At 54.8% G+C, this 19,123-nt stretch overlaps 1 protein-coding gene across 3 annotated transcripts; it reads left to right on the forward strand.

The window, feature by feature from the left end:
- The first annotated feature begins 10,254 nt into the window (after positions 1–10,254).
- On the forward strand, positions 10,255–18,848 carry RNF215 (ring finger protein 215). Of its 3 annotated transcripts, XM_003905417.4 has the most exons (9): positions 10,255–10,630; positions 10,899–11,042; positions 11,514–11,585; positions 11,666–11,751; positions 13,173–13,329; positions 17,272–17,391; positions 17,468–17,611; positions 17,861–17,963; positions 18,052–18,848. In XM_003905417.4, the coding sequence occupies exons 1-9, from the start codon at positions 10,346–10,348 to the stop codon at positions 18,072–18,074; spliced, it is 1,134 nt and encodes a 377-aa protein (XP_003905466.1). In that variant the 5' UTR covers positions 10,255–10,345; the 3' UTR covers positions 18,075–18,848. The 3 variants fall into 3 exon arrangements, with proteins under 3 accessions (XP_003905466.1, XP_021777151.1, XP_021777150.1); XM_021921459.2 differs by having other exon boundaries at positions 10,273–10,630; positions 17,275–17,391; positions 17,861–18,848; XM_021921458.2 differs by having other exon boundaries at positions 10,276–10,630; positions 17,861–18,848.
- The last annotated feature ends 275 nt before the right edge of the window (positions 18,849–19,123 follow it).

Below are 19,123 nucleotides of genomic sequence, written 5' to 3' on the forward strand. Positions count from 1 at the left end.
TCGCTCTGTCACCCAGGCTGGAATGCAGTGGCACGACCTCGGCTCACTGCAACCTCTGCCTTCCGATTTCAAGCTATTCTCCTGCCTCGGCCTCCCAAGTTGGGATTACAGGTGCACGCCACCATGCCAGGCTAATTTTTGTATTTTCAGTAGAGACTGGGTTTCACCGCATTGGCCAGGCTGGTCTCAAACTCCTGACCTCAAGTGATCCTCATGCCTCGGCCTCTCAAAGTGCTGGGATTACAAGTGTGAGCCACTGTGCCCGGCCTACAGGGATTATAAATAAATGTTTCCTGAATGAATGAATGAATGAATGAATGAATGAATGAATGTAAGAAACGCTCCAATAGAGCCACAGATCCTGGTGCTGGCAGAACCCTGGGAGGGAGAGAGAAACATAGATCATTCAGGGATCATGCAACTTACCTCATTTAACAGCTTGGGAAACTGAGGCCCAGACAAGGCATGGCTTATCCAAAGTTGTTAGTGGCATGACAGATGTGGAGTGCCCATTGCCTGGCACATGGAAAGTACTTAGCTGTGCCCTCCCCTTATGGCCTGGAATTAATGCAGAGCTAGGCCGAGGAGTCTGTGGGCATCTCATCTCCCAGAGCCATACCTCGGCTCCCTCAACACTCAAGTCTCTGGGAGAGAGAAAGCAGAATGTCCCCAGTCTCTCTCCTTACCCGGAGGCAAAGGCACCAGGCCTGTTAAAGACATTTAAGGACTTTGCTCTGCCCTTGGTGTGGCCCCCACCATAGAGGTCTGCTGCAGGGTGCAGAGTGAGGGTTGAGGCCCCCAGTGCCCACCTCTGCAGAGAGTTTTCAGGCAGCTCTGCCCTGGTTAGTCTCACTGGCTTCTGGCCTGGGGCAGGACAGGGCTGCCTTCCTCACTGGATATATGGCTAAGATCTTTATATAAGACCCTTCCAGGGCCAGGATGTTCTTTCCAGGGTAGAGCCTACTCAAAGGAAACTATTATAGAAGAACACCATCTTGGTCAGGAGCAGTGGCTCATGCCTATAATCCCAGTACTTTGGGAGGCCAAGGCAGGCAGATCACCTGAGGTCAGGAGTTCGAGACTAGCCTGGCCACCATGGTGAAACCCCATCTCTACTAAAAATACAACAATTAGCCAGGTGTGGTAGTGTGCATCTGTAGTCCCAGCTACTCAGGAGGCTGAGGTGGGAGAATTGCTTGAAGCCGGGAGGCAGAGGATGCAGTGAGCCGAGATCATGCCATTGTACTCCAGTCTCGGGTGACAGAGCAAGACTCCCTCTAAAAAAAAAAAAAAGAAAAGAAACACAGCCTTTTATATTGGTTCAGCAACTTACAGTTCACAAGGTACCTTCAGATCTAGCTTGTCACTTAAGCATGGGACAATTCTGTAAGGTAGGCAGGTCAGGTGACTTATTGAGGAGCCTGAGGGAGAGATGGTCATAGGTGGACACGTGCAGAGTTGGGACTTAAACCCAAGTTTGTGGTTTCTAGGCCGAATGTTCCCAGGCCAAGGTGTGGACGGGCCTGGGAACTGCCTGCAGAAGTTACCCAGGAAAGTACACGATCACCTTCACCCAACAGGATACAGCCCTCCCCACATCTGAAGTTACCCAAATAAAAGCCTCAGTAAAGAACCCTTCCCCAGGCCTGTGCCTCCCAGGTTCAACAGCTGCCTCTTTCTTCTTCCTCCACTGAGACTTAACCTACCTCCGGCCCACCGTAAAACAGCTAGTTAATGTGATCATATAAATCCTAAATAGGCCCAGGCTGGGTGGCTCACGCCTGTAATCCCAGCACTTTGGGAGGCCGAGGTGGGCAGATCACCTGAGGTCTGGAGTTCAAGACCTGTCTGGCCAACATGGTGAACCCTGTATCTACTAAACATACCAAAAAAAAAAAAAAAAAATTAGCCGGGCATGGTGGCACACACCTATAGTCCCAGCTACTTGGGAGGCTGAGGCAGGAGAATCGCTTGAACCCAGGAAGTGGAGGCTGCAGTGACCCAAGATCGCACCATTGCATTCTAGCCTAGGCAACAAAGCAAGACTCTGTCTCAAAAAAAAAAAAAAACTAACTGGGCTCAGTGGCTCATGCCTGTAATCCCAGAACTTTGGGAGGCCGAGGCAGGTGGATTACCTGAGTTCAGGAGCTTAAGACCAGCCTGGCCAACATGGTGAAACGCCGTCTCTACTAAAAATACAAAAATTAACCGGGCCTGGTAGCGGGCACCTGTAATCCCAGCTACTTGGGATGTTGAGGCAGGAGAATTGTTTGAACCCAGGAGGCAGAGGCTGCAGTGAGCCAAGATTGCGCCACTGCAGTCCACTCTGGGCAACAGGAGTGAAACTCTGTCTCAAAAAACAAAACAAAACAAAACAAAACAAAAAACCTAAATAAATAATCTGGTGAAGTCCTTGGAGCTGGCTACCGAGAGAGAGTCCCTCCCTCCCATCCCCACTTTTTCTCCATCCCCTAATCCCTGCCCTACAGTTCTTCCTCCTTGCTAGGTATGTTGCACCCCTGCTCAAGAATCTTCAATGGCTCCCTGGTTCCTTCCTGAGTCGACTCAATCCCACTGATCTGCATCTGAGGCCTACCCCCACCCCATCCCAGCGTTCCCTGTGGCACCAAGGGCCACTTGCCCCCTCCACACACTTTATTTCAGTCTGAGAAGCTTCCCACTGTCCTTTAGACACACCTCTGCACTCCTGCTTCTGTGAGAGTTGCTGCTGTGTCCTGTATCCTCCTGCCAGGTCTTCCCCAGCCCTCAAGACTCTGATCAAATACTGTTTCCAGGAGCTTCTCCCTGAGCTACCCTCTGCCAACCAGATGTCCCCTTTCCTGGCCTTGGTGTGGACTATTTTGCATTGTAGTGGCAACTATCAGGGAACAGCGTGGCCCAACAGGAAGAACCAGGTCTCCCGGGTCAGGCAGGCTGGAGGGGAGAGCCTTCTGTGATGGATATATCTTGCTGGGGACTTTGGTTAGGGGAACACAGAGTGTGAACAACTTAAAGAAGGCTGGTGGCACGCAGAGATCTAGGAGAAGCGTTGGGGTGGTAGTCCTAGTGCTGACAGAGCCCTGTGCTTTAGATTCTTCTTTGGGGGAAGCTCTGCGCACAGAAAGGAGCACTGGACTGGGAGTCCGGTGTGTGAACTGGAGACCATGTCCTTGCTTAATGTGCTGCCGTGACTATTCCGCAAGGCACACATTTGGGGGTCTCCTCAGGGCTGCTGGCCCATGCCTTCTAGACCTTGGTTGTTTCCTCACTAAAATGAGGGCACTGGCCTTGAGATCAGAGGCCTCCTGCGTGCCCTGGCCTCAGAATCTGTGGTGCCAGGGGGAAGGGGGTGGCAAAGAGATTGGCTCTGTGATTTGAGAGTTGGAAAGAACAGTCTTTTAAACCCTTCAACAAATATTTGTGGAACACTCCACTTCCACGGGGCCAGGGCAGCACGAACTCTCTGGAAAGCCCTTGTGCCTGCAGGCAGCCATGCAGAAAAGCCCTGGCCCCAGCCTCCTCCCCTCCTCCCAGCCCAGCCCTGTGGGGCTTGCAGCCGCCTCAAGTCACCTGCCTCCTCTGGGTGTCTGTGATCTGGTGAGAGAACTAATCCCATCGCTGTGAAAATTGCAAGTGAAGTAATGGCTGGGGAAGAGGTGGGCGCACACAGGTGAGGGATTATTATGACTATTGTGTTGCTTCTGAAGGCACATCAGAGAGTGAGAAACTCAGCCTGTCTGGCTCCTCCCCTGAGCCCCATTTCCTCCTCACTTCCGCAGTCCAGCCTGGCTTTGCAAAGAAACAAAATCCTCTCCCCACCCCACTTCCCACACTTGAACCCCTGATTAAGTCCTTTACCTTCCTGGGTATCACTGTCTAATCCCTAAGCCCTTTCTCACCAGTCTCCAGTTGTCTCCAAGAGCCAAATCCCTTTAGAATGATGTGGCCCAGATAGCTGTGAGCACAGAGGCAGGGGGCAGGGAGCTGGGACCTCAGGATTCCCCCAGAGGGGAGGGGAGGGCCGGAGGGGTGCTGGGGGCCCCTGCTATGGCTTTGGCGCTAGCTGGCAGGGGCCTGGAGACTTCCCTTGGGAAGAATGGGTTGCCATTTCCACCCCAAATAGAGCTAAAATAGAGTCCAGATTCCATAGGCAAGCTTGTTCCCATGCCAGTGACCTCTCAGAGCAGAATGGCATAGGGGTGGGCCCACCAACTCTGGAACCAGACTACCTGGGTTTGGGTCCTGGTTCTATAACTTAGCAAAGTTACTTGACCTCTGCCTCAATTTCTCATCTGTAAAGTGGCAGTGATAATCTTACTACCTCATATGATTGGAATGAGATTAAATGAGCTAATTCATAAAAAGAACGTTGAAGAGTACCTGGAACACAGTGAAGCTATTGGCTGTTTTTTTTTTTTTTTTTTAATTTTTTGTGGGTTTTTTTTTAGAGATGGGGGTCTCACTATGTTGCCCAGGCTGGTCTTGAACTCTTGGCCTCAAGTGATCTTCCCACCTTGGCCTCCCAAAGTGCTGGGATTACAGGTGTGACCCACTGTACCCAGCTGGTATCAACTGTTTTGACTTGCATTCTCTGTTCCTTCTCTTGAATATTCTTGCCATTCAGGTGCCAGCCCACACACCAGCTCTTAGAGGGGTCTCCCTTCCCTGGTAATGAGGCTGAAGTGGCCTCTGGCTACCAGCACCTCTCTGATGCTATTTTATCTCGTTCCTGTGGCACCTACTGTGGCCCGAAATGATCTTGCTTGTGTATGTGGTTATGGTTTTCTATCTGTTCTCAAGGGCAGAAACCATTGCTGGTTACAGTCACTGCTCCATGCCCAGTGCCTAGCACCGAGAAGACCTTTGATATCCATTTGTGGGCGTGACACTCACCCTGTCCCTGAGAGCTGGGCCCAAGGAAGGAGCAGGAATCCCTCCACTTTGTAGCCCATGCCACAATTACGCTGCGGCTACTTTGCATCTGCCCTGTGTGATCTTGAGTGAGTCGTCGAGCCTCTGAGCATCTGGGTGAGTGGAGGGAGGTGGCAGATGGAACTAAGCAATCAAGGGACACTTTAAGATCTTTTAAGACAACTTATTTTATGTGCTGGAGCTCATGTCCATAAGGTAAAGGGATCTTAGGGACCTCCATGTTCTAAAAATACCACCACCTCAGGCCTGGCCGTCCCTGTTGCCACTGGGCTGAAGCCACCACTGATGGTGACACATTCCGGTGAGTTAGGCATTGTCTTCTTCAAGGCCCTTTTTGTACAAAATGAAGCCACTGGGCCCCATGTGGCCACATTCCCCAGGGACCAGCCTGCCACCTGGTGGCAGCTTGATTACCTTGGCCTCTTCCTCATTGGTGGGGCCCAGGTTCATGCTCACTGGAACAGACACATATTCTAGATGTGGATTTGCCTTCCCTGCCCTTCATCCTTCTGCCAGCATCACCATCTGTGTACTCATGGAATGCCTCATCCATTTGTATGGCATTTGCACAGCCTGGTGTGTGACCAAATAACTCATTTCACAGCAAAGGAAGAGAAGCAGAGGGCTCAGGTTCACAAAATTCACTGGCCTTATCATACACCCCATTCCTGGTACCAATTTTAAAACATTTCATCCTCATCACCACCCGCTTCCACCGCTGAGCTAACATAATCCATGCCTCACACTTTCATTAATAGCTTTATTTCTTCCTAGGTCCACAGCAACTTTACAGAGTAAGGAAAGACAGAGGAATTGGGGCCTTCTCCATGCAGGTCTCTGCCCAGCCCAGGGCCAGGAAACCTTGCATCCCAAGAAACAAGCTACTTGGAATCACAGCATGTCTGACGAAAGGCCCTCCCAAGTCATTTAGTCCAGGCTCCCATTTTACAACTGGGGACGAAGGCCAAGAAAATGGAAGTGGGTCGCCGGGTGTGGTGGCTCATGCCTGTAATCCCAGCACTTTGGGAGGCCGAGGTAGGCGGATCATGAGGTCAGGAGATCGAGACCATCCCATCCTGGCTCACACAGTGAAACCCTGTCTCTACTAAAAATACAAAAAACTAGCTGTGATGGCGGGCGCCTGTAGTCCCAGCTACTCGGGAGGCTGAGGCAGGAGAATGGAGTGAACCCGGGAGGTGGAGCTTGCAGTGAGCCGAGATCGCGCCACTGCACTCCAGCCTGGGTGACAGAGCGAGACTCCGTCTCAAAAAAAAAAAAAAAGAAAATGGAAGTGGCTTGCCCAGAGGCCCATGGTGAGAGAGTGACAGCCCTGTCCTCTCTAGCTCCCCACCCTCTCTTGGGAGCTTGGATCTGTGGGTTGGGCTACTCCAGAGAGAGCCCACAGGGCTGAGCATCCTGTCGTCCATCCCTGGGAGCAGGGCGGCCTGCTTGTCTCTTAGCTGGCATCCCTTCCCTCCCTTCTGGGGTCCTCCAGTCCCCTCCTACTCAGACACTCCACTCCTAGGCAGGGCCTCAAGATCACTCATCTCCTTGCAGTCAATCTCCCATCCTTGGCAGCCTCACTTCCTGGGCTTACACTGTACCCTGCCCCCTGCCAGCACTGGCTCCAATCTTCACTGTTTCTTTACTCACCCCCTAACCCTCCTCACCCCCAAAGCAGCAGAAAGCCCCTGGCTGGGCTGAGCTACACCCACCCACATTGGGATGACATCTTCCAGCTCTTGTCCCTTCTGGGATAACCAGGGGTTACCCCTTGGAAGAACACACCACAGGGAACTGGTTACCCACCAAGTTTGCAAGGGGGCTCCGGCTCCCACTGATGGAAAGCTAGGATGTGGGTATTAGTGGGGAAGCAGAACTATGTTCTAGGTGGGGGACAAGCGTGAACAAGGACCTGCATCTGGTTGGAGTGTGTATGTTGAGGGGTGACTAGGTCCGTGGGGTGAGGGGTAGGGAGAAAGTGGGGATGGGGCAGGCAGAACATGGAGCCAAAGACCTGGCTGATTACAGGGTGCATCCTTGCAACCCTGTTGTTGGGGCTGACAGATGGGCTGGAACAGTCACAGAATTGGAGAAGCAAGCCTCTCCACAGGCACCACAGGGGTTCCACGGTGCATTTTGTAGCTTATGAAGAGTGATTTCATACATATGAAAGAACGTTAGTGGCCGGGCGCGGTGGCTCATGCCTGTAATCCCAGCACTTTGGGAGGCCGAGGCACGTGGATCACGAGGTCAAGAAATCGAGACCATCCTGGTCAACATGGTGAAACCCCGTCTCTATTAAAAATATAAAAATTAGCTGGGCGTGGTGGTGGGCGCCTGTAGTCCCAGCTACTCGGAAGGCTGAGGCAGGAGAATCGCTTGAACCCGGGAGGTGGAGGTTGCATTGAGCCGAGTTCATGCCATTGCACTCTAGCCTGGGCAACAGAGCAAGACGCCATCTCAAAAAACAAAAAACAGGCCGGGCGCGGTGGCTCAAGCCTGTAATCCCAGCACTTTGGGAGCCCGAGACGGGCGGATCATGAGGTCAGGAGATCAAGACCATCCTGGCTAACACAGTGAAACCCTGTCTCTACTAAAAAATACAAAAAACTAGCCAGGCAAGGTGGCGGGCCCCTGTAGTCCCAGCTACTCAGGAGGCTGAGGCAAGAGAATGGCGTAAACCCGGGAGGCGGAGCTTGCAGTGAGCTGAGATCTGGCCACTGCACTCCAGCCTGGGCGACAGAGCAAGACTCCGTCTCAAAAAAAAAAAAAAAAAAAGTAACGTATCCAAGTAGTGATCCCTTATCCTTGGGCGATACGTTCCAAGATCCTCAGTGGATGCCCGAAACCTCAGGTAGTGCTGAACACATACTGTGTTTCTTCAATCTGATAACTCTGAGGCCTGTAAGTGACTAACAGGTGGTAACATTTACAGCGTGGGGAAGATTCACATCCAGAGTGGGATGGAGAGGAAGGGCAATAGATTTCATCACACTATTCAGAACGGCATGTAATTTAAAACTTATGAATTGTTTGTTTCTGGAATTTTCCATTTAATATTTTTTTGGACCTTGGTTGGCTGAAGGTAACTAAAACCTCAAGTAAAAGGAGACTACTATAAATTGATGGAACAGAACAGAGAATCTAGCTATGTGCAGTGACTAATGCCTATAATCCCAGCACTTTGGAAGGCTGAGGCAGGCAGATCCCTTGAGTCCAGGAGTTCGAGACCAGCCTGGGCAACATGGCGAAACCCTGTCTCTACAAAAAAAAAAAAAAAAAAAAAAGAATTAGCTGGGTATGGTGGCACACCCCTGTGGTCTCAGCTACTTTGGTGGCTGAGGAGGGAGAATCCCTTGACCCTGGGAGGTGGAGGTTGCAATGAGCTGAGATGGCACCACTGCACTCCAGCCTGGATGACAGAGAGAGACCCTGTATCAAAAATAAACAAATACATAAATAATTTTTCAATGCTTAAACTTTTACTTTTCTTATTTATGTCTTTAATCTGTATGGAATTCATATTTTGTATATGATGTGTATGTAATAGGGGTCTAATTAGCTGGGCATGGTGGTGGGCGCCTGTAGTCCCAGCTACTCGGGAGTAGCTTTTCCTAATGGCTAATTGAATTTCTTAGCACAATTTACCAAACAGTCCATATACTGCCTCCTTCTATCTCCACAAACACAGTGCTTCCTCTGACGTACACCATCTTTAGATGTGTGAGTCAGTTTCTGGCCTATTTCATGTTCCATTTGTCTGTCTTTAGGCTGATACTGGGGGCTGTCTTATATTCCCATCTCACACTTCTTCAGGAGCAACTTGGTCATCCCATATCAGTGTTCATACAGGTATTCACTGTAAAATTATTTCAATTTTTCTGGAGAAAAAAGAGGTTGTGGCTCATCTGACCCTTGCCCTTATACCACCATACTTTTTTTTTTTTTTTTTTTTTTTGAAACAGAGTCTTGCTCTGTCGCCCGGGCTGGAGTGCAGTAGCACGATCTCAGCTCACTGTAAGCTCCACCTCCCGGGTTCACGCCTCAGCCTCCTGAGTAGCTGGGACTACAGGTGCCCCCCACCATACCCGGCTAATTTTTTGTATTTTTAGTAGAGACGGGGTTTCGCCTTGTTAGTCAGGATGGTCTCAATCTCCTGACCTTGTGATCCACCCATCTTGGCCTCCCAAATGCTGGGATTACAGGCGTGAGCCACCGCGCCCGGCCCACCATACAAATTTTTAAAGGCTCAGGTTTCAGACTGAGCCAGCTCCCAGCAGCCCCAACCCTTGGAGAAACGGACAGTAGTGAGTAGTTAGGACAGTAGTGGGACTTCCACATTCCAGTAGACATTTGAGTTATTTGCTGGGGGTGAGGCAGGGTTGATTTTACACGGTCCTTATGTATGTATGTATTATATATGTATGCATGTAAGTATGTTGAGACGGAGTTTCACTCTTGTTGCCCAGGCTGGAGTTCAATGGCCCGAAACTCCGCCTCCCGGGTTCAAGCGATTCTCTTGCTTCAGCCTTCTGAATAGCTGGGATTAGAGGCATGCACCACCACACCCGGCTAATTTTGTATTTTTAGTAGAGATGGGGGTTTCTCCATGTTGGTCAGGCTGGTCTCAAACTCCCGACCTCAGGTGATCTGCCTACCTCAGCCTCCCAAAGTGCTGGGATTACAGGCGTTAGCCACCGCGCCCGGCCTATCGTGCCCATTTCACAGATGAGGGAAGTGACCCAGCCTCTCGGTCCCACTGAGGCACTGGGTCCCTGCTTGCTTCATCTTGCCTTGCCCCCCAGCCCCTTTCCCCTGCCCCTCCATCTCTCCCGTCGGCTTCCCATGCCAGTCTCTGGTTCTCTGCCTCCTGCTGTTTAGTGGGGTCGAGACAGGGAGGACCAGGGAAGAAAGGGACGTGACTTGGCCCTGGCCACCCCGTGGGTCAGTGGGGCTGCCGCAGAATAAGGGCCTGCCACCAGGTCCCTTAGACATCCCTTGCTCCTGCCCTTCTCAGGCTCTGATCGTGTCTCTGCTCCCCCAGGTCGCCCTTTTCAACTATTTTCCTGTCTGCCCCGCTGACGCGTCCGCCGCCGGAACACCCCGCTGGCTGCGAGAACCTCCTCTCTCTGACTTCCCGCCTTCCTGCTGCGATCCCGGTTCCGCCCCTCTCCAGCATCCTCGGCCGCTAGCGCCTAAGCTCTCCGCGGCCACCAGGGGGCGCCCGCGGCCAAGTCTGGGAGCGGGAGACGCCAAGCGCCCACCCCGTTCCTCCTGGTGCCCCTCCCCGTCCGGCCGCGGCCCCGCCCCTCCCGGCGCCCCGCCCCGTCCGGCAGCGGCCTCTCTCCCTCCGATCCCCCCGCGCCCGGGACCCCCGGCCCCACTGTGCGCCAGCTCGTCGGGTCGGGCCATGGGCCCCGCCGCTCGCCCCGCGCTGAGATCGCCGCCGCCGCCTCCGCCGCCGCCCCCGTCGCCGCTGCTGCTGCTGCTGCCCCTGCTGCCACTGTGGCTGGGCCTGGCGGGGCCCGGGGCCGCGGCGGACGGCAGCGAGCCGGCGGCCGGGGCGGGGCGGGGCGGAGCCCGCGCCGTGCGGGTGGACGTGAGACTGCCGCGCCAGGACGCTCTGGTCCTGGAGGGCGTCAGGATCGGCTCCGAAGCCGACCCGGCGCCCCTGCTGGGCGGTCGCCTGCTGCTGGTGAGCGCTGCTGAGCCATCTGGCCGCATCACTAAACCTCTCTCCCAACCCTCCCTAGAGACCCCGCACCCAGAAGCGACGTTCATCCTCCACCAAGCCCTGACAGTCCAGCGCCCCTCCCCAGTCTCCCCAGGCACCCAGCATTCAGGCTTCCCAAACCTGAGAGCCAGATGCTCTCCGAACTCTGGCCTTGCATCCACTGTGATGACCCCGGCTCCCTCCTCCCCAACACCCTGCCTCCCGCTGCTCATGGCCCCTTGCCACACAGATGGACATCGTGGATGCCGAGCAGGAGGCGCCGGTGGAAGGCTGGATTGCAGTGGCATACGTGGGCAAGGAGCAGGTGGCCCAGTTCCACCAGGAGAATAAGGGCAGTGGCCCGCAGGCCTATCCCAAGGCCCTGGTCCAGCAGGTGCAGGGGATGTCTAGGGGGGAGGGGCTGGAGGAAGGGATTCCAAGGCATCTGCTAGAGCCAGGCCCTCCTTAGATGGGCCCTTAAGAGCTTGCAGAGAAGCCCTAGGCCTGGGTGGGTCAGGGCACCCCAGTTTGAAGAATGGAGTCAGTACGGCTTCGAAGCAGGGAGGTGAGAAGAGGCCAGAGAGAGGTTGGGAAGCTTGACTGAGAGTATGGGATGCGGGGGGAGCTGCTGCTAGCAGCCACTGTGGGGACTGCCCTGCTAGGACCCGGGAAGGCACAGCGCATCTGGAAGGGAGGCAGGAGGAAGGAAGCAGTTTCCACCTTTGACTTCCAGGAGCTTATGGCTAGTCTGTCCAGAGTTTTGCTCACTGCAGGGCCAGGAACTAAGAGCAGCTGGGGCTGCAGGTGGTGAGACAGGTGTGCAGGCAGGGTATATGTTAGCCTCTTGCCTTCTATCCCTCTGCAGATGCGGCGGGCCCTCTTCCTGGGAGCCTCTGCCCTGCTTCTCCTCATCCTGAACCACAACGTGGTCCGAGAGGTAAATCAGACCAGGCGGTGAGGGTAAGCAAGCTGGGGAAAGGGAGACCCAGGCCTGCTGACTTCCTTGTCTCCCTGCAGCTGGACATATCCCAGCTTCTGCTTAGGCCAGTGATCGTCCTCCATTATTCCTCCAATGTCACCAAGCTGTTGGATGCACTGCTGCAGTGAGTTGGCATTTAGACTTCAAAGGACTGACCCTGGGTACAGAGAGCCCCTGGCTCTCCCATGGGCTGAGGGGGCTTGGGACCAGGGTCTTACCTGTTAGCCTTTTTTTTTTTTTTTTTTGAGATGGAGTATCACTCTTGTTGCCCAGGCTGGAGTGCAATGGGGCAATCTCGGCTCACTGGAACCTCTGCTTTCCAGGTTCAAGTGATTCTCCTGCCTTAGCCTCTCAAGTAGCTAGGATCAGAGTCATGTGTCACCACACCCAACTAATTTTTTGTATTTTTAGTAGGGACAGGGTTTCACCACGTTGACCAGGCTGGTCTTAAACACCTGACCTCAGGTCCACCTGCCTCGGCCTCCCAAAGTGCTGGGATTACAGGCGTGAGCCCCCGTTGCCACTACTGCTGCTGCTGCCCCTGCTGCTGCTGTGACTGGGCCTGGTAGGGCCCGGCCTAACTGTTAGCTTTTTTTTTTTTTTTTTTTTTGAGATGAAGTCTCGCTCTGTTGCCCAGGCTGGAGTGCGGTGGCGCGATCTCAGCTCACTGCAAGCTCCGCCTCCTGGATTCACGCCATTCTCCTGCCTCAGCCTCCCAAGTAGTTGGGACTATAGGTGCCCACCACGATGCCTGGCTAATTTGTTTGTATTTTTAGTAGAGACAGGGTTTCACCGTGTTAGCCAGGATGGTCTTGATCTGCCGACCTCGTGATCCGCCTGTCTCGGCCTCCCAAAGTGCTGGGATTACAGGCATGAGCCACCGTGCCTGGCCAACTGTTAGCTTTAAGACTGCCCTTTCGGCTGGGAATGGTGTTTCATGCCTGTAATCCCAGCACTTTGGTAAGCCGATGAAGGAGTATTACTTGAGTCCAGGAGTTTGATACCAGCCGGGGCAACATGACAAGACTCAGTCTCTACAAAAAAAAAAACAAAAATTAGCTGAGTGTGGTGACACATGCCTGTAGTCCCAGCTAATCAGGAGGCTGAAGTGGGAGGATCACTTGAGCCCTGGGGGTAGAGGCTGCAGTGAAATGTGACTGTGCCACTGCACTCCAGCCTGGGTGACAAAGGGAGACCCTGTCTCAAAAACAAACAAACAAACAAACAAAAAAGACTGCCCTTTCCCAGGCTGAAAACTGGGTGAGGGCATGGGAAGGAGGTGCCAGAGCCTGGAGCTTGGAGCAAGGAGGTGGCTCTGTGGGCAGAGGGGACTGGCCCCAGCAAGGAGGAAGGTGGACTCCCTGGGCTTGCAGGCTTCCCTGGCCTGGCTGGTGTGAAAACTGGAAAAACCAATAGAGAGAAAAGGCCTGGGGTAAAGTGGAAGGCCAACAGGGGCGATAGTCATAGGTACCCTTTTCCTGCAGAGCTGGGATTGGGTGGGTCTGGGCCTCTCTTTCCAAGAGTCCTTCCATCTGGCCCTCCCAGGAGGACCCAGGCCACAGCTGAGATCACCAGCGGAGAGTCCCTGTCTGCCAATATTGAGTGGAAGCTGACCTTATGGACCACCTGTGGCCTCTCCAAGGATGGCTATGGAGGATGGCAGGACTTGGTCTGCCTGGGAGGCAGTCGTGCCCAGGAGCAGGTGGGTGCTAGCAGATGACATGGGGCCTAGGGAAAGGAGGCTCATGGGGCCACATACATGGCCTTGTCTTGCAAATCCTGTGGCTTCTCCCTACCGTGGTGGCAAGGACGGCCTGTCCCACCCCACAGGAGTGCTGTGAGTGTTCAGAGACATGGTGCAGGTGGGCGCTCAGTGGGGTGCCTGGGCCAGGTCACGTGCAGTCAGTGTTAGCTGCTGTCCTCACGTTCTGCAGGCATTGGGAAGCCTTATTTTACTGTCTGTAGAATAAAGTTCAGACCCCTTCGCATGGCTTTCACAGCTCTCTGCATCACTCACTCACTCTGTTTTTCTAGTCCTTTTTCCTATGCTCTGGCCACCCTGTACCAGTGACTACACATGCCCTGGCCTTTTCTGCCACTGGGCCTTGTCTACGCCTGGCTGTAGACGTGGACACCTTTTCTCTCTGTGTCCACACGTCCTAGTCTAGCTAGAACCTTCACAACTCATCCTGCCACCGTTCTTTGGAAAGCCTCGCTCACAGCCCAGCTTGAAGTCCCCTCTCTCCCTCTTGTATCACAGCAAGGCGTGGTCAGGCTGTTCCTGGGCTTCTTGGGACAGCCCATCCTGCATGTGATGCGGGTGCGCCACTTTGTTTCCTGACAGCCAGGACTGTGTTTTATCGTCTCTGGATTTCCAGCGCTTGGCATCGGGGCATTCAAGGGTATTCTGTCCACAAGCATTTCTTGAGTCCCTGGACTGCTGGGCAGTCACCTCCCAGTCTCCTAGTGTACAGCCTCCAGCAGGTGTTGGCCACCGTGGGCTGTGCAGGGCAACTTCCAGTGGGGCAATCTTGGGATGGAATCCTGGCTCGGAAACATTAGCTGACTGATCTCAGGCTGGGAGTTTCACCTCTCTGGCCTCGGGTTCCTCATTTGTGAACAGGGACAGTATTCTGTGTATCCCTGTCATGGGTAGCCCACACAGGCCTCTGGACAGGTCAGGCATTGGTAAGAGGCCTGGGGTGGGGCTGTGCGCAGTCTGCAGGTCGGTCTGGCTGCTCCAGAGGGCAGAGCTGAGCAGCCTTGGCCAGGCTGCAGGCCGAGGTCAAGGTGGTCCCAACCCAATTATTGGGTGGCCATGGCCGCTGAGGTGTCTGACGGGTGGCTGGAGTAGGCATCTCAGTGGCTGGCCTGATGGGTATTGGGCTCTCAGTCCTGACCCCAGGGCCCAGTCACTATCCCTCCAGCCTCTGGCAGTCCAGAGCAGCAACACTCATGTATCAGGAAGGTCTGATGAACAGCAATGACACGATCTTGGCTCACTGCAGCCTTGACCTCCTGGGCTCAGGTGACACTCCCACCTCAGCCCCCCAAGTAGCTGGAACTACAGGCACATGCCACCATGTCTAGCTAATTTTTGTATTTTTTGTAGAGATGGGGTTTCGCTGTGTCGCCCAGGCTGGTCTCGAACTCCTGAGCTTAGGCAATCTGCCCACCTTGGCCTCCCAAAGTACTGAGATTACAGGTGTGAGCCACCATCCCTGGCTAATGAACCGTTCTTACTGCTCTTCCTGCCCTCCATCCTCACCTGGGGCTCTACAAGGTACATTCCCCAAGATGCACTGAACCTGGGGCACATAGGGCTCCCCAGGATGCAGTGAGCCTGGGGAGGCTGGGTCTCTGGCCTGCAGCAGAGCTTCAGGCTGGCCACACTTTCAGCCCAGCCAGCTGGCTGCTCTGAGGCATGGAGCTCTAGAGCAGGCTCTGCCCTGGAGAACTTACGCCATAATGGCCACTCAGTCCTGGCATGGGGCTCAGGAGTGTCACTTTGTCTCCTGACAGCCAGGGCTATGTTTTATCATCCCTGGATTTCCAACACTTGGCATCAAGGGCATTCAAGGGTATTCTGTCCGCAAGCTTTTTTTTTTTTTTTTGAGACAGCGTTTCACTCTTGCTGCCCAGGCTGGAGTGCAATGGTGCGATCTTGGCTCACTGCAACCTCTGCCTCCTGGGTTCAAGCAACTCTCCTACTTCAGCCTCCCAAGTAGCTGGGACTACAGTCCTGTGCCACCACACACCAGCTAATTTTTTGTATTTTTAGTAGAGACGGGGTTTCTCCATGTTGGTCAGGCTGGTCTTGAACTCTCGACCTCAGGTGATCTGCCCGCTTCGGCCTCCCACAGTGCTGGGATTACAGGCCTGCGAGCTACCGCGGCCGGCCCACAAGCATTTCTTGAGTTACTTCTCTGCCACGCAGTGATGCCCCAGTCTCCTGGTATACAGCCCCCAGCAGGTGTTGGCCAACTGGGCTGCTCTAGCCCTGGGCTCATGGGGACCCAGTCGGGAGAGGAGATAGGCCAGAGATATGCTGTCACTGCTGGGGTGAGCACAGAGCTGGTGGTGACCCCGGGACCCTCTAGGGCATGGTAAAGGCACTCAGCCTGGGGCTTGGGGACAGCTTCCTAGAACAGGTGGCACTGCCCAGCTGCAGCTGGAGGAGAGAAGAGGGCAGGATGGAGAGGGGAGTTGGGGCTCACAGACATTTCCCAGTGAGGGCCCCCAGAGCACCTCCACTCTGAGCAGAGCAATGGCCTGTGGCACTAGCAGCACCCAGGCTTGTCTAGAGCTGTGAGCTCTTCACATCAGGTCATTTCTCAGCCCCTCTTCCCCACATGACGGTGGATGAACTTCAGCATCAGTCAGGGAAGAACACGATGGCAGAGCAGCACTCAGCTGCAGAGAGCTTTGAAGTGAATGTGTGTATTAGTCCTAAGACATCCACAGACCCTGTGCAGAGGCGCACCTGAGGGATCGTGCTGTGTTTTGCTTACTCCGCCGCACCATCTCGTGAGCCAGCTGTTGAGTAGTCAGAGCCCAGCAGCCACACCACATCTGGGGCGAGTTGAGTCAAGATCCTTGTTGTTCCCTCAGTCACTCTGAGGCTGCCCAGGGGCCTGAGGCCCCCAGGCTTTACAGTGTTCTCTCAGTCACATTTCCTTTCCAGATTCATTCATTCCACAAAGATGATGGGAGGTACTGGGTTAGAGTGGTGGCCACATCAGCTATGGTTACCTCCCACAGATAGGAGCACACAGACCCCCAAGGGCAGCTGCAAGAGAACGCTGGGTAGAGCAGGTGTGAGGAGGGCGGGGCAGCCGGAGGTTAGGGGGCACATTCACCCGGCCGTAAGAGGTCAGGGAGCTTCTAGAGCAAGATGCGGTGGAGGCAGTAGCTGAGAAAAGGGATAAGGTGGAAGAGGGTTCCCAAGACAGGGAACAGTATGGAGAGGCACAGACACGGGAGGGAGCCAGGAGCACAGGACACTGAGAGGAGTCAGGTGGCACTACAGGGAAGGAGCTCAGGCAGGGGAGCTGCGGGGCCTGGTGTGCAGGGGAGAACCCTCTGGCTGTGGGTGGGAAATGGGTGACAAGAAGGGCATGAGAGACCACCCCCCAACCCAGGAGAACAAAGCAACAGGCCTTGGGGGCTGGCTCCCTCCCGTACTGGGGGGTGTGAACGTTCAGGCTGGATGGGTGAGTGGGTGATGGCAGGGCCTGAGAAAGCCGACCAGGAGGAAGTGCAGGAGGATGGGGGTGGGAGAGTGAGCAGGTCCCAGGGTGGGTGCTAGGTTGCTGGGTGCTGGGTTGGGGAGTCTCTGAGGCTACCAGAGAGAAGCTTCTGTGTGTGCAAAACATCAGGTTTGTTGCCCAGAGAGCCCTGGGCTGGGAATGGATGTGGCTCTTCTTGAAGCTGGATGGGAAAACGTGTAGGGCAGAGTGAGTGATCCTGAGAAGCACACAGTGGGAGGGACGGAGCCTTCGGAAGAGGAAGCTGGGGACTGCAGGGACACAGAGGCCATCAGCACACCTCACCTGCCTGCTCCCTGGCATTCCTGGGGGTAGATGTTCCTAAGGGAGGCGTGTGGGGGCGGCCCCATGTCCCTGATGACTGCTTCCCTCCCCAGAAGCCCCTGCAGCAGCTGTGGAATGCCATCCTACTGGTGGCCATGCTCCTGTGCACAGGCCTCGTGGTCCAGGCCCAGCGGCAGGCGTCGCGGCAGAGCCAGCGGGAGCTCGGAGGCCAGGTGAGAGCCAGCCCTAGGGAGCCCCAGAGCCCTCAGCCCTTGGGCCTACAAGACTGTGCCTGTCCTCTCCCCACAGGTGGACCTGTTTAAGCGCCGCGTGGTGCGGAGACTGGCATCCCTCAAGACACGGCGCTGCCGGCTGAGCAGGGCGGCGCAGGGCCTCCCAGAGCCGGGTGTTGAGACCTGTGCCGTGTGCCTGGACTACTTCTGCAACAAGCAGGCTAGTGCCCTGGGTAGAGACCAGCCATCAGCTCACCTGTGATGCCTCCCACCTTACTCCCAGGACCTTGGAACCACCCCCACCAGGCCCTTCTCCTTCAGCCCCCAGGGCTACAGAGCAGAATTTCAGTGGGGTGGGGGAAGCGGTGAGGTTTCAGTTCCCCAGCTGAGGCGAGGGGCATGGGACCAGGCACCCCCATGTGGAGTCCTGCTTCAGTGGCCTGAGACCTTCCTCTCCCACCCCCTGTAGTGGCTCCGGGTGCTGCCCTGTAAGCACGAGTTTCACCGAGACTGTGTGGACCCCTGGCTGATGCTCCAGCAGACCTGCCCACTGTGCAAATTCAACGTCCTGGGTGAGCACCAGGGGCAGGGGCCCTTGGCCTACTCCGCCTGCTCCTCACCTGATGCCTCCCTCCCTGTTCTTCTTCCTCTCCCTTGCAGGGAACCGCTACTCTGATGATTAGCTGCCCAGCTGGACTCTGCACGTGGGGATGGACCCTTCCTGCCTGCTCCCCGGTCCTCAGCCTGGGCTCCCAGGACAGGACAGGATGGGACAGCAGGATAGACAGGACAGCAAGCCCAGTGGGTGGGAGGAAGGATGAGGGCCCCACTGTGTCCATACTGGGAAGGGGGGCTCCACAGCTACAGGCTGAGGATCTAGGGCCGGGACCTGCCAGTCAAGGAAGAGGTCACTTTAGGACCTTCTCTGTAATCCTGTGACATGAGTCTGCCCTCCTCACAGGCAGCTCCCAGGTCAATAGGGAAGGAGAATATGGGGCCAGTGTAGCTGTTCCCAGGGTTCTGGGAGCTCCCTGTGGCCTGTCTGGGAATCCCTGGAGGCTGAGACTACAGTGGCCAGGTTTTGTGCTTATTTATTGGGGGGTGGGTTGAGGGAGGAGCTATCTGGCCTTGGGGTACCCTGGCCTGACCGTCTTTCAGGATACGTCTTGGTCAAGGCTGTCTGCCTGTTGCCCTTGGTCCTTGGGCACTGGGAGCCATGGGTCCCACTGCCTGTCCAGCCTGGCTCCCTTCCTGGGCCTGGCTAGGACCAGAGGCCTTAGATCCTGTTCTGGACTCCTTGGCTGCGGCTTTGTGTTGCCGACCGGGATACTCGAAGCCACAGGATCAATGTAGTGCCTCATCCGGGGCATCCATTTTTTTTTTTTTTCCAAAGAGTTGGGGTAGGGAAGGTTTAATAGTAAAATAAACGTGGCTATATTTTAACATAAGATGTAAAATGTGTATGGGTGTTTTAAGATTTTAAAAAGTTATCTTAGGTTCTACTGCCTGTGGTAGAGGGAATTCTGAGATGGCCCCCAAGATGTCCCACCGCCACCTGCCGTGAACATGTCTTGCATTAATATAATCTCTGGAACTGTGACTCAAAGGGATTTTATTTATTTATTTTTATTTTTTGAGATGGAGTTTCGCTCTTGTTGCTGAGGCTGGAGTGCAATGACACGATGTCAGCTCACTGCAACCTCCACCTCCCGGATTCAAGCGATTCTCCTGC

This window comes from Papio anubis, chromosome 16 (assembly GCF_008728515.1).
Source record: "Papio anubis isolate 15944 chromosome 16, Panubis1.0, whole genome shotgun sequence".
Classification (NCBI taxonomy): domain Eukaryota; kingdom Metazoa; phylum Chordata; class Mammalia; order Primates; family Cercopithecidae; genus Papio; species Papio anubis.